At 32.6% G+C, this 14,934-nt stretch overlaps 1 protein-coding gene across 3 annotated transcripts in view; it reads left to right on the top strand.

Moving 5' to 3' along the window:
- Positions 1-2,707: 2,707 nt before the first annotated feature.
- Positions 2,708-14,934, top strand: part of LOC123551423 (fanconi-associated nuclease 1-like) — a 210,861-nt gene continuing 198,634 nt past the window's right edge. For all 3 annotated transcript variants that reach the window (XR_008370547.1, XR_008370548.1, XM_053540910.1), the window contains exon 1: positions 2,708-2,853. Coding sequence is in view for 1 of the 3 variants with exons in the window: in XM_053540910.1 (XP_053396885.1) it covers positions 2,741-2,853 (113 nt within the window). In the remaining 2 variants the exon portion in view is untranslated. The remainder of the gene's footprint in view (positions 2,854-14,934) is intronic.

Genomic DNA, 14,934 nt, shown 5'->3' with positions numbered 1-14,934 from the left:
CAGAACATAACTCAATCTGCGTTTTTGCAAGAATTATTGCCCCTTTCGGACTTAGAAATCAGATTTCTTGGTTAAGTGTTATGTTTAGGTCAGCTTTTCCCTCCTAAACGACAAAGCTATACATTAAAACTTGCAACCTTGTTCCCACAGCATAGTGGATTCTGTACAGCAATAAACATAAATTCATCCTGCTTTTTGGCAAGCATTAATGCCCCTTTTGGAACTTAGAAATACAGATTTCTTCTAAGTTTTAAATTGTTTTAGGTCAGCTTGGTTCCTCCTAACTATCAAAGGCTATTGCTTTAAAAACGGACTCTGCCAGCAAGCAACCGTAAGCTACTCTTTTTTTGTCAAGATTATGCCCCTTTTGGACTAAAAAAAATCATGGAAATGACAATATTTCTATTATACAGAGGCAAAAGAATCAGATGAGCTTCTGCACCTGCAAGGCGTGCTCTTGTTTTATCAAAGCTATAACTTGGTTAAATATCGAAGCATCTAAAGGATTAATCACAGTAAATTAAATTAGTATTAAAACTGATTAGTCTATTGTAATTCTATAGGAACTATACTACAATGCGAAAAAATTTAACACAAGCCCTGGGGTCTAACACCCAACACTAGTAAACTTAGTGGTTTTAACGATGTCTGATACATTTTTACATATCTCAGAAAAAGAATGTATTCTTATAAGCATTAAGTATCATACTTATTTAATGGTTGACTGTCTGTAGTTAAATTCTGGAGGCCCGAAGGACTGAGGGCCAATAGTTCTGACTATTGACTAGCAAGCCATTCAGTAGATTGTAATAACATGGCTTCACAATTTTGTTTTTAAATTTTTGACATATTAGCCTAGGAAACACATTTTAATAGTTAAATACAGATCATAAACTATAGCCCTGTTGATTTATATAACATTTGTGTAATATAAACATATTTTGCATTCGCGTGTTCAATTTCAATACACAGTAGGGGAAGTAGAAACTGTATGTGAGACTATTCTCTCGTAAGTTGACCTTGGCTGCCAATTTCGAGGTGAACTTACCCAGAAATTAGTGACAACATTCCAGATCTGGTTGACATTCTGATAAATGCAGGTCTCTTACATTCAGGTAATACTATGATTTAAAGTGATTTTGCCTCTTACTCTCTTTGATACTTATAGAAATCAACAGACAGATGTAAGTGGTGATGTGAAATGCCAACTCACTTTTGTTATCGCAAATAGCATAGAATTCGTCCCAAAATTTACAATACTTTGCTATTAAATCAGTTACTGGGGCTCATCGAAATAATTATGTCTCCCCCCACATTGGTGTGGAACCAATTGATTTACTCCAGTCTGTCGTCTGTCTGTCATTCGTCTTCTGTCCTGTTGTGTGGTCTGTGTGTCTTCACAAAAAGCTTGTCCGCACTCTAAGGTCGACATTTCTCATTCCGATCTTCACCAACTTCAACCGAAAATGATTTCTGCCAATAAGTGACTCTCTCTCTCGGCCAAGTTCGATAACGAGCCAATCGACCATGCACTCGTAATTATGCCCTTGAGTTCACCAAAAACACTCAGATTCTTGCGCAGTTTTGCCCCCAAACCGGCGACTATACTACTATTATACAGGGCGCTTTTTTGTGTCCAGAAAGCACCTGCACATGTGGAATTAAGAAACAGTATATAAAAGACGGACTTACTACAATGTTTAAGATGATTAGGCGTTGTGGGAGACATGCACTTTTCTCAAAAGCATCTCTAGTTCCTTTTTGTGATTGACAGCTGTAGATGTGAGTATGGATCTGGACTGCTCATCTGCCATGGTGCTTGTACCGAAAGTGGGAGAATGTTCTCAAACAACTTACTGAGCACTCATACTGTATGATATATAAATAAAACTGAGCAAGATGTTTCTATTTGGTTGGATAACGAGGTTGCATTGCTTTAGCTCAGATTTACATCTATCAGGCAGTATGCCTTTACATGATATAAACTACTCAACAATATCCTTTCTGTAGTGTAAAGGCCGGGTGACACCATGTCATCACCATGGCACGTTACTAAATCAGGTCTTTTGGGCATGTTGTGGATTTCAATATTTTCATCTTGTACATGTACTATATCATTATATTAATGCAGTTTTCAAACTTTTACAATAGTTTTAATATCACTGGTCTTTGTTAAGTAATCACTGTTTTGCATGACGACTATTTGCATAATTATGTGATAACTCATATGTTAGATAAATGCAAGTTGGTATATAGAAATGACATTAAAAGTATGTTTATCAAATGAATTTAAAAACAAGGGTGGGGAGGTGTTGCATCTTCTTAAATGCAATCCATTTACTATTACCCTTAGCTTTTGTTATTTTAATGCAAAGAAATTTTTTCATGAAGCCGGCTTATAGTGGTATATTATTTTGAGAAATATAGTCTTCAATTAAGTTTTCAATTAAAAAGGTGTTCCTAGGGCGGCACTAGAGATAATTTTTATGTTTCTTCTCTTCCATCAACGGATTTTGTTGATGAGGCAATAGTTCTGTCTTTCTAATCAAAGCTTTCTCAGATTTATTCATCCCCAGTTTTCAATCAGCTTTTAGATCATATAACAGTGTTTTGGGTCAGAAAGAGAACTTCCCTTTTTCTTTGTAGGACCAGAATATCATCTGAAAATAGTTTTTTGGCCGATAGTGTCAGCTCCATACTTAAGGCACGGGGAAAGTCCTTCCACATTAACTGTCAGGGTATGACAAAACCACGTATTATAGAGGAGTTATTGAAGAAGGGTGAGAAAACTTCCATTTCTTCCATGTTTAAAGGTGGTTCTACAGGCACTATGGAGAAGACAATACTCAGCAGGTAACTGTATATCCAAACTCTTTTCATTTAGTTTACTAGTTCTTCACCAGTTTAAACTGTGGGAAGAAATTCTTTTGCTGCTCTTGAAAGTCAAGGTCACATGAAAGGATCAGATACTTGTATATCTAGTGATCCTGTTTCAGAACTTAATCAGTTGAATGGTATCAACAATAAACCTGTACTGATTCAATATTACCATGCTATGATTTGCAGTTGCACACTTGAAAATTCAGCTGAACATAACTAGTAAATAAATCATGACTCTCTCCAGAAATAACAATCTTATTAGTCCCCTACTGGTTGAAAACCAGTTTCGGGGACTATAGGAATGCGCTTTCTGTCATTCGTCATTCTGTCATTCCGTCATTTTCCGTCCGTCCACAATTTCGTGTCCAGTCCATAACTCTTAATCTGTAAATGGATTTTAATATTACTTGGCACAAATGTTCCCCATGAATGAGAGACGTGTTGTGCGCAAACCCTGACCCCTAGCTTAAAGGTCAAGGTCCCAATTGAGGTCAAAGGTCAACAGGCTTTTTTCCTGTCCGGGTCCAATAACTCTCCCTCCAATGAAGGGGGGGGGATTTTAATATCACTTGGCACAATTGGTACTCATCATAATATTATGTTTCATCACAACTTTTCAGAACCTCCTAGCTCAAAGGTCAAGTCCCACTTAGCAGTCAAATTTAACATTGCATGAACAGGGTCTGTTGCCTGTCCGTTCCCATAACTCTATCATCCATGAAGGGATTTTACTATTACTCTTGGCAAATGTTCCCCATGATAACACATGTCTTGCGAAAAGGGGCACACCCCCTAAGCTCCCAAAGGTCAAGGTCAACAATTGGAGGTCAAATGTCAACAGACTTTTTGCCTGTCCGGACCATAACCTGCCATCCTGGGGAAGGGAATTTTAATATCATTGGCACATTGTACCTATAATAATATGATACGTCATCACAACTTTCAGACCCCTAGCTCCAGGTCAAGTCACCCTTAGCATTCAAATGTTACATGGCAAAACAGGGGTCTGTTTCCTGTCCGGTCCATAACTCTGTTCTCATAGGGATTTCAAGATTACTTGGCAGAGATTTTTTCCCCATGATTGAGGAACATTTCATGCAACGAACCCGGAGACCCTGCTCAAGGTCAAGGTCACCATTGGGGTCAAAATGTCAATAGGGCTTTCTTTTCATGTCCGGTTCCTAACTCTGTCCATTAATGAAGGGATCTGATAAACTTGGCAACAAATGTTCCCCATGATGAGCAATATGTCATGGCAAACCGACCCCTAGCTCAAAGGGCAAGGTCACAATTGGAGGCCAAAGTCAATAGGGTTTTTTCCTGTCCAGTCCACAAGGATTAAATATTACTTGGCATAATGTTGCCTATGATGAACGACATGTCATGCGCAACACTCCCAGAACCCTAGCTTAATTAGGTAGGCACACTTGGATCAAAGGTCAATAGGATTTTTGGTCGAGCCCGCTTGCGGAAGCGAAGACATAGTTGTTGCAAATGTCAGTTCGGTGTATGTGCGTGGTCACGTCCGTCCCGATTAATGTGTTTCGCGGACTATACTTTGACAATGCATGGAGCAATCTTGATTATATTTGCATGACATTAACCTCATGAGATGGAGTGTCATGCGAAACCCCCAGGTTTCCTATCTCAAAGGTCAAGGTCACACTTACAGGTCAAATGTCATTCAAAAGACTTTTTCGCTGAGCATTTCTTCTTCCTGCATAGAGGATTTTTGAGTAACTTGGACAATTGTTCACCCCTCATGAGATGAGGTTTCCTGCGCAGAACCCAGGTCCCCTAGGTCTAAGGTCAAGGTCACACTTGGGAGGTCATAGGATAGCAAGAAAGGAACAACTTTTCCGAGCATATTCTTCTTCATGCATAAAGGGATTTTGATGTAACTTGGCACAAATGGTCACCACCATGAGAGGGATGTCTTGTCACAAGATCCAGGTTTCCCTAGGTCTAAGGTCAATGTCCACTTAGAGGTCAAAAGTCAGATACAGAATGACGTTGTCTGTAGCATTTCTTTTTGATCATATAGGGATTTTTGAGTAAACTTGGCACAATTGTTCATATATCATGAGAATAGATTGTCATGCGCAAGACCTAGAATTATTACTTCCCTTGGGTTTTAAATTAGCTTATATTGTAATTTTTTATAATCTGTCGTGGAAAAATCAGACCACTTTTTCTGTAGTACAACATCAATGTTACATCCAGTTTTTCAGGTGTATTTTTTGACCTATCTCTACTGGTGAGGATTTTTGTATGGGACATTTTTTTTTAAGATTTCCTTCCTTTTGTTGTTTACTTTCAAAGAACTTATTTGTACCTTTTTTGCAATCTCTTTTTTATTTGGCATAAATGTTTGCTCAATGAGACAAGGATGTCATGTGCAACTCCCTTCCTTTTGACGCTTGCGGGCTTCGACATGTTCCCTTGGCATCTGGTTTTTCCTGTCCGGTCTATACTTTGTCTGCTAAACAGGATTTAAATTCTTTGGCACAAACATTTGCCCTGATGGACAACATGTGTGCGCAAAGCCCCGGCCTTTCTAGGTCTAAGGTCAAGTCATACTTATAGGTCAAAGTCAAATTCAAGAATGACTTTGTCTGGAGGCATTTCTTCTTTATGCAATGAGGGATTTTGATGTAAGTTGGCACAAATTTCACAACCATGAGACAATTGTCGCGCACCAGAACCTGTCCCTTGGTCCTAAGGTCAATGTCATACTTAGAGATTAAAGGTCAAATTCAAGAATGACTTTGTCTGAAGCATTTCTTCTTCATGCATGGAGGGATTTTGCTGAAACTTGGCACAGATTTCACGTGTCATGCGCAGAACCAGGCCCTAGGTCTAATATCCGGTCACACTTAGAGGTCAAAGGATCCCAGGAATGAAAACTTTGTCCGGAGCATTTCTTCTTCATGCATGGAGGGATTTTGATATAACTTGGCACAAATGTTCACCACTAGAGATTGAGTGTCTTGCACAAGAACCACTTCCCTAGGTCTAAGGTCAAGGTCCCTTAGGCGCAAAGGTCAGATACAAGAATGACCTTTGTCCCAAGCATTTCTTCTTCATGCTGGAGGGATTTTGATGTAACTTGTCAACTTATACACCATCATGAGCTAAGTGCATGCTAGGTCCCTTCTTTAGATTACCATAGTTACCTAAGTCTTGGACAACTAAAATATTAATTTCCCGAAAAATAAGTATTTGAAAAGTGTCCCAAAATATGACCAGAATAATCGCATCTCTCCGTAACATCCCCCACCCACCCATGTGAAGCGAAAAAAAAGAAGTTTGTCGGTATCAGGACATTAGAAGTGGAGATCAAAGCGGTATAGTTTCCCCGAGTTTTTTAAGGCATTACGTCAATGTTTTCGTCATGTTGTGCAGACGCACTGTTTGATCCTTACCGCCCTCGGTTCTTTAGTGCTGAAAGTAACTAGTGTTTGAACAAGCATAAAAAAAAGCTTCTTTTTAAATTTGTTAATGGCGATGTGCAATATCCCGTTAAACGACAGTAAACATGTCAACTATATACGGATATATTACCCTCTGTGACCTAGTTTATTTTTTTGCCCTCCAGGAAATTCAAAATGGTTTGAGAAGATATTGTATTTATAAAGTGTCGTGTCCAAAACATATATGTACATGTACAAAGATTATTACAAAACTATTAAAAATACCACATTATCATTATTGTTTTTGTTTTTAACAACCAGCATTTTCTATTATGTTCACGAGTCACGTAACATAATCTTTTTGCAAAAATCTTTTACCTTTCATAGTTTTTAAAATTACTGCTGCCTTTTCATTATTTAAGATTTTTCTATTCTGTTTTTTTGTACTTTCTTGGTCAAAAGTCTGAATTTAATGCCCATAGTTTTGTATCATTTATTTACTTGTTAGAAAGAATAATATTTAGGGTCCGCTGTTCGAAATTTTGCATGTATTTTATGAAAATTCAAATCAACCGTTTGTTATAGAAGTTTGGCCAACATTTCTTCAATACAAGAACGCGTGCGCGCGTTTTTGTATACGTGTCATGAACAAAGTAACGGCATTGTCAGTTAGGTTCGCACGTGCTCGGGCGATGAAAATTACCGGCATGGTGTTTTTTGGATATCTTACGATCGCTGGTACATTTCGTCAGTGGTAAATAGAAATAAATAAATAACGGAAATGGACTTCCTGGCTGCAGCATAAAAAAAAAAAAAAAAAAAAAATACAACACTATTATATATTTAGTAAATATGTTGGGTTCGTCCATAGGATATAAAAACTGGAGAATCTGTTACTGAAAGCATTTGAAAAAATAATTTTAAAAGGAACGATTACCATAAATTTATGGGTTCCGAAGGAAAAGATTTTTATCAAAAGTTTGAATATTTTTGACTAAAAATAAGATTAATATGTTACCATACATTTAATGAAGGAAGGCTGTAGTAATAGAAAGATTTAATAGAATTTAAAAAAAAAGTAATACTGTGGAAATAGTTTACAGCAAATAATACCTTATACTTCTTTAGATATTTGCAGGATAGTGTGGATAAATTAACAAAACCAAAACCTTCTAGTAATAAAAATGACACAACCGAACTAGGACAAACTTAAATAAGGTATGTTTGACTTTACTTATATGGTGATTTCAAGATACAAGAGCAAGCAAAATTTAAAATTGTGATCGAGTTCGCTTAAGCAAATTAAAATACATTTTGAAAAAGGATCTACACCATTGACAGAGAAATTTTTATAATTTCTGAAAATGAATAATACATAACCCGAACCTACTCTATTAAAGATTTCAATAATGAAATAATTCAAGGTTCATTTATGACAAGAACTTTTTACTACTACAAACACAAGAAGTTTTTAGAATAGAAAAAGGTATTAGACGAGACATCAGAACACAAGCTTTATAAAATGAAATGTTACAATGAAAAATTTATAGTTGGTACCATTTAGTGAATTGGAACAAATTCAATTTAATAAATAAAAAGTTTAAATTATATAAAATGAGTAATAAAAAAAAAAATCTTATTTCTATAATAATGGAATAGAAACAATATATCAATTAATTATTCACTTAACTAATAGCTGCTGCTTACAAAACAGTTATAAATTGTTTGTGTGATAGTAAATACTGGATTAGATTACGCAGGTATTTTTGGTTGTTTCAGCTGCATTGTACTTTTCCAGCTATTCCTATATTTGTTAGAAGTTGCTTGCGCTGTTCCAATCAGTAATTTACCATAGTTACTAACATACTAAACTTGACGACACGAAATTTTTTTTTTTTTAAAATCACCTCACCAACATCACCACAAATAAAACAACTTATACAAAGCACGGATTGGAAAGTAATAAAGAGATCCAAATAAATTTACTCGGATATTTTCCATACTATTAGAATGCAGAAGAAAAAAAGTATTCAACACCTCTGAAATGCACATGAAGGAATTTAAACTTAATTAACGGATTCAAAGCAAAAAGAAAAAGAGTTGAATGAAATTTTACGTGTTGTTTTTTAAAGATTTTTTTCTATAAGTAATTTATATATATGGTTAACGAAAGGTAATAGAATGATTCTACCGAAATTAATCTAGCACCTTTTAGGAGAATAATGAATCCCACAAAATTCATATAAAAACTTCGTAAAATAAGAAATGTTATTAACTCAAAACTTAATCAAATAGTTAGCGATGAATAGAAAAATCATGTCATTGATAATTCAACAAAATGTTATAGTATCCTTATCTTTTAAAAAATAATTATTTTAAATGGACCTGCGGTGTCATTAACTGAAGAAAAATCTGCGGAAAGATTATGTGATTGTCCCAGACCAATATATTCGAAACATCCTAAAAAAGTTTGCAACCGATTGTGACACTAATGAAGGAAAAACAATATAAAAGCACTTAGCACATCCAAAGACCTTAATAGTTTAATGCGGTTCCTCACAGTGATCTGCAAAGGAAAAAAACCAGTTAAAATAATGGAATATCAAAACCCAGCGGAAAGATTATAAATTTAAATATTTTAATTCGTCTTAAAGATAATTCAAACTTTATTTATTGTATTCTTTTTTTAATTAATTTTTTTAATCCTTTTTTCCTTAGTGATTTTTTTTTTCTAACTAGATATATCGATGGAATCGGGAGATCTGCAAAACAATAGTTATACGAAATTTTGAAATTAAATTACATATAGACCCAAAAGGAAAATGTCCCCAAAGAATCAATTAATATGTTTAACTATAAACGACTCTATGAAATACTTAAATCTGAACTTAAACTTTAAAAGGTATTAAATAAACGTGTTTTAAAAATAACTGTGGCAAAATGGATAAAACTGATCCAAATATATAAAGCAGCTTATTTTCAATCACGGCTTTAGAATTAATTCACACAAATGAATAAAAAAAACTTTACACAAAGCTTTGATGAAATAAAATAGAATTTGTAATTGGATTTCAGAAGGAAGTGGCTGGAGATAGGAATCAGTTGATGCTCATTTATATAATAGATTAATAAGTATAAGTCCATTGCTGCTTTCAAGTTATTTAGAATTACTAAAACCATTAACAAAATTCAATGAAAGGATTAATAAATATAAAGAATGCTGATAACGAATGTTTTAGATGGTGTCATTTAGCTTACCAATCCTGTTGAAAAGACCCTCAAAGAGTTTTCCACTATAAAAAACATATAACGATCTTGAGTAAATTAAAAAAAAACCCACTTGGAATTAACTTTCCTGTTACATTAAATCAATACCTAAAATATAAGTGTAAAGAAATATCATTTTAATATATTTGGTTTATGAAGAACCTACTGGAATTTTCCATGTACCTTCAAGTATCAATACGAAGAACACTGTTGACATGTTGCTAATTACTACTATAAAATAAAATGATAAATGAATTATACATAACTTATGATGACTGGTAAATAAAACCCTCAAGAACGGTATCCAACATTATTTTGATAAAAACTTTAATAGATTAATGTTTACAAAACCAAACATAAAGAAAAAATATTTCTTTAAACGCTTTTTACAGAGCTTTTTACATAATGAAAGAATATTACATGAACATATCCCTTATTGTTTAGCTCTTAATGTATCCAAGGCTAAAATGCCAAAGATGGAAGTTACAGTACACTTTAAAAATTAGTCAAAAGGTTTTAGCATACCTTTTGTAATTTATGCTGATTTTGAATCATAACTAAAAAAGTTTTAACTGCTTTATACCATCAACTGAATCTTCAATTTACTGAACCATATCAAAATCAGATAGATTGTTGTTACGGCTTAAGTTGTTTGTTGTTATGACGATAAATATACCTAAACCACCCAGATTTATAGAGGTCCTACTGCAGTTTATAATTTATTGAAAAAAAATGCTTGAGGAAGGACTTTGTAATAAATATTAAGAACATTTTTAAACACAGAACTAAGAAGTCTAAAAATGATTCAACGACAGACACAGTTTAAAAAACAAAAGTTTTGTCATATCTGTGAAAAAGAATATATAGAAGGTGAAGTGCCATACGGATCACTGTCATATAACAGGAAAATTTAGAGGAAGTGCTCACCAGAATGTATATGAATTTTAAACTAACACATAAAATTCTGTTATTTTCCATAATTTTAAGGAGGTTCTACGTCATTTTTATTAGGCAACAAATAGGGACGTTAAAAGAAATTAATGTTATTCCTAACAATATGGAACGATATAATGGGCTTATGATTCTGACTGGTCTTTATTGATTCATTCCATTTATGTCTCATCATTGGATAACCTAGTAAAAAAATATGCCCAGAATTTATTTTATCTCAGAATTTGATTGTGAAAATGGTTGACTGATTAAGACAAAGGTTGTTTACTCCATATGATTACATGGCTTCATTTAAACAATTCAAAGAAACAAAATTAAACCTTCTAAAAAAGAGTTTTATTCTTTTTAAATGACACACACATATCTAATGAGAATTGAAACATGCTAAAATGTTTGGAATAAATTTAATACATTAAACACTGGAAGACTATCATGATCTATATTTAAAACTGACGTATTACTTTTAGCTGATGTATTCGAAATTTTTAGAAAACTATGTTTAGAGTACTACACTTAGACCCTTGTCATGAGTTTGTAGTCCTGGTTTAGCTTGGGAATGCAATGTTAAAAATGCTGGAATTAATGATTATAACTGATATTGATATGTATCTTTTTATTGAAAAGGACTGATAGAGAATAAGTTATATTTCACAAGATACAGTAAAGCAAACAATAACGATTAAAGATTTCAATTCAAAAAAGAAAGCAAATACATTAGGTAACCGGTGACGCCATAATCTATCTTTCCGGTTGGGCTATGTGTCAACTTTACCTACCCTCTGAAACTTTAAATTTATATTCCGAAAAACAATTTTAAGAACTTAATTATTGCAACAATGGAAAACTAACTTTATAGTTGAATGTGATCTTGAATATCCAAAAGAATTACATAAAACCCACAACGCTTTCCTTTAGCTCCTGAAAAAATAAAAATACCAATCAATGGCTTCTGATTAATAGTAAAATATTTAAACAGATTTGAAATAGGAAAAAGTAATGTAAAGAAGTGGGTTCCAACTTTAATTAAAAAACAAATATGTATTTCATGATCAAATCTTTAACTATATACACAATTAGGGTTAAAGTAACAACAATACATAAATATTAACTTTTGATTCATCTCCTTGGTTAAAAAAGTATATTGATTTTTAAGACTCAAAAAAATATCAAAAGCAAAAATCATTTGAAAAAGGACTTTTTTAGTTATGAACAACCTGTTATTCGTAAGCGATGGAGTAATTTACGTGCAAAGGGTTAATATGTAAATTAACTCATGATGGAAATATTTTATTAAAAACATAGCCAAACCTTCATTTGTTAGTTCAACGATTTTGAACTCTAAACCTGTTTGGTATTCATAGAAATCAAAGAAGTTTGTTTTTAAACAGACCTTGTAGGTTTGATGTGCAGTCTAGTTTTATCAAATATTTAATGTAATATTCATTATAAATTACATAAGACAGTACGAGGTAATTGTAAATTACATTGTTTACCCTGACACTGATTCATTCTGTTATGAAATAAAAACCAAAGATCGTATAAAACTTTTATAGGACAAAGATTTATTTGATAATAGTGATTAACTATAACAACCAAAGTTTGATTTTTGATTACAACAAAAAGTAAGTGGAAATTTAAAGATGAAGCTGCCGGTGTGTAATGTTGAATTGTCGATTCAGAAGGAAATGTATTCTTATTATTAGAAAATGAAGTAAACATTAAAAAATGTAAAGGGATAAAAAACTGTGTTAAGAAAACAATGTTGCAATAAAAATTACAATTACTTTGTTTAATTCCACCCCAAGTAATCACACTTTTAAAGTTATTCGGTTCTGATAATATACTCTTTTCCAGTTTATGTTTAATAAACCCATCTTATCATGTTATGATGATAAAAGATATATTCTTGAAATGGTATTTGATACATTAGCTTACTCTTAAATTTTAGACCATAAATTGTTAGAAACTGATATTCGTACGTTAAAGAATTAATATAAAAACAATCATCCAGTTTAAATGCATTTGCATAATTAATAGAAATAGATTCATTTTTCTTTATTTTTTACAGATAACTTTTTGAGAATTACACTTTCTTATTTTTTATTTGTAATTTAAGCTTCTCTTTATCTAATTTAATTGCATCAACAAGAATAATTAAGATGGCAAATTTTGTTAATTGCCACAAATACAACCCAACAAACGCAGAACCTAGCATACATTTGCCATTGAATAATCCCCATCAGTATCTTGGTATAACTTGTTAAAAACATGGAGGTTTCTATTAATTGTCCTTTCTTTTATTTACTTTTTTCATTTAATTATTGAATATTCCCATTAAATTAATTATTTCAGTTACATAATGTCTTTTTTATGAAAATAATTTATAATAGTTTTTCATTTACTCTTTGATTATGAATTTTTAGTGTTTTGTACAATAAATCATACAACTGTCGTTATCTTGTAACATTTCATGAAAAATAAACAATAATATCCACAAAGCATACTTGTTTGTCTTGATATTGAACATTTTTTGTATTTTACATTTGGTATATACTGAATTACTTCTTTTGGTGGAGGAAGTCAATGGATCAAATCTATTTTAACCAATATAACCACCCAATGTGTTCCGTGACCAACAAGTCTTCCAATTTATAATTCCACACTCGTCCTTTTCTTTTAATTTTAGTAATTATTCTACAAAATACAACCCCTAAAGTTTTTAATTTTTAATTGTTTTACCCTTGTTAAATTTTCAAGTTAGAAATAGGTTTTGTTTTATAAATTTTATTTTTTTTTTTACTATAGAATTCGTCGTACGTCTCCGTTGAGATCACTCTGTAATCCTTTCCCACTAACAAAGATGTAAATCAAGGTATTCCAGACTAGCATACCCACCTACCTAAACCCACCGTCTTGTTTTTTGTTTTTGTGTTAATTTAACACTCCAGACCTACTAATTGCTTTCTTTGATTAGTTGTAGATATTGTGATATCATATTTCTCTTATCATAGCTAACTGAAATTCTTCCCCCTGGGAGACGAGAGGACCCTTGGTCCGATCATATACCATTTCAAGTATTTACTAACACACTACTGGCCAGTACCAAAAGGGCTCCATGCCTAGAGGGCTAATATTTTTTGGAGCTATTGGTTGCTGCCATTGGAAGAATTGTTTTTTCCTAACAACCAGCCAAGCTCTAACAATCCACCATTTGACCTTGACTGGTACATTTGTTTTCTTTGAAATTGTAATTTCTATCCCTTATTATTTGCAACAACTTTTTTAATTTGATTATTTTTGTGTTTTGTTAAACGTAAGGAATTTCCATGTAATTGTTCAGTTTTAATCTAAAAGTATGTGGAAATTTTGTTGTTGTAGGCTCGGCTAAATTTCTTTGGTCCTCTGTAATGTTAACTTTATATTCAATATAATTTTTTGAATTCAACTGTATATGTATTTTTTTATAGTTATTTTAATTAAACAATACAATTCTTTTCCAATAGTTATGTTAGTTTCAACTGTTTCTTCATAAATACAATTGCATAAACACGAATATTAGCGCGGTGGGAATATTTAGATTTAGCGGTAATGTAATATGCTTAGGTCTCTGTAGTTACTTCCTTTTTTATATTCCAAGTTAAATGCAAATCCAAACAAACTTTTAAAATTTGATCGATTTAAGTAGACTTCCATAGTCTTATTATTTTGTTTATAATAATAATTAATTACATCATCAATATTCTTTGATATACTTTGTGTATGCGTTTCTGGAAAAAACACACCCATTCCAACTCAAGACGACAGGAACTCAAATGCAATTATCATTATCTTGATTAATTTGAAATGTATCTAATAAAGTGGGTTATGTTCTTGTGAATTACTTTTTGTCCGGTCGTTGTAAATAACAAATACATGTTGTGGTTGTTATTACAACATCCGTTATTCTAATTATATTATTTTGTTGTTATCCGTTGATTGCGTCATCCTTTCCCTAAGGTAGGACCATCTTGTCTTTTTAATCTTTCCGTAGCACTTAATCAAAAACCCAAAATCTTAACAAATTAAACGGACCCATAGAACTTAATTTTGTTACAAGTACCCTACCAGGATCATCAGCATTAGCTCTAAAAAATTCATCATCATCTGCATTGGCAGTGTTATTTGAATTTGACTGGGAGGTAAAAATATTAGTTCTAAACCCGAAAAAATGAAATAATTATTTAATGGAATTTTAGCATTTAATCTCTTTACCACCTTGGATTACTTACTTTCCTAGAATCAAAACCCGAATTATATTAGCTTGGGCAGTCTGAGTTCAGTGCTAGCGTTAGTATCTAAAGTAAATAAACTCATTTGTTCCAGTTGAGTTTGCATATCTTCAGATATTCAACCAACTCTTTACATTTATTACTTTTATAAATTA

This window comes from Mercenaria mercenaria, chromosome 4 (assembly GCF_021730395.1).
Source record: "Mercenaria mercenaria strain notata chromosome 4, MADL_Memer_1, whole genome shotgun sequence".
In the NCBI taxonomy this organism is placed as follows: domain Eukaryota; kingdom Metazoa; phylum Mollusca; class Bivalvia; order Venerida; family Veneridae; genus Mercenaria; species Mercenaria mercenaria.
Note: the sequence above shows the minus strand (reverse complement) of the source record. Positions and strands in the feature narration are given on the sequence as shown.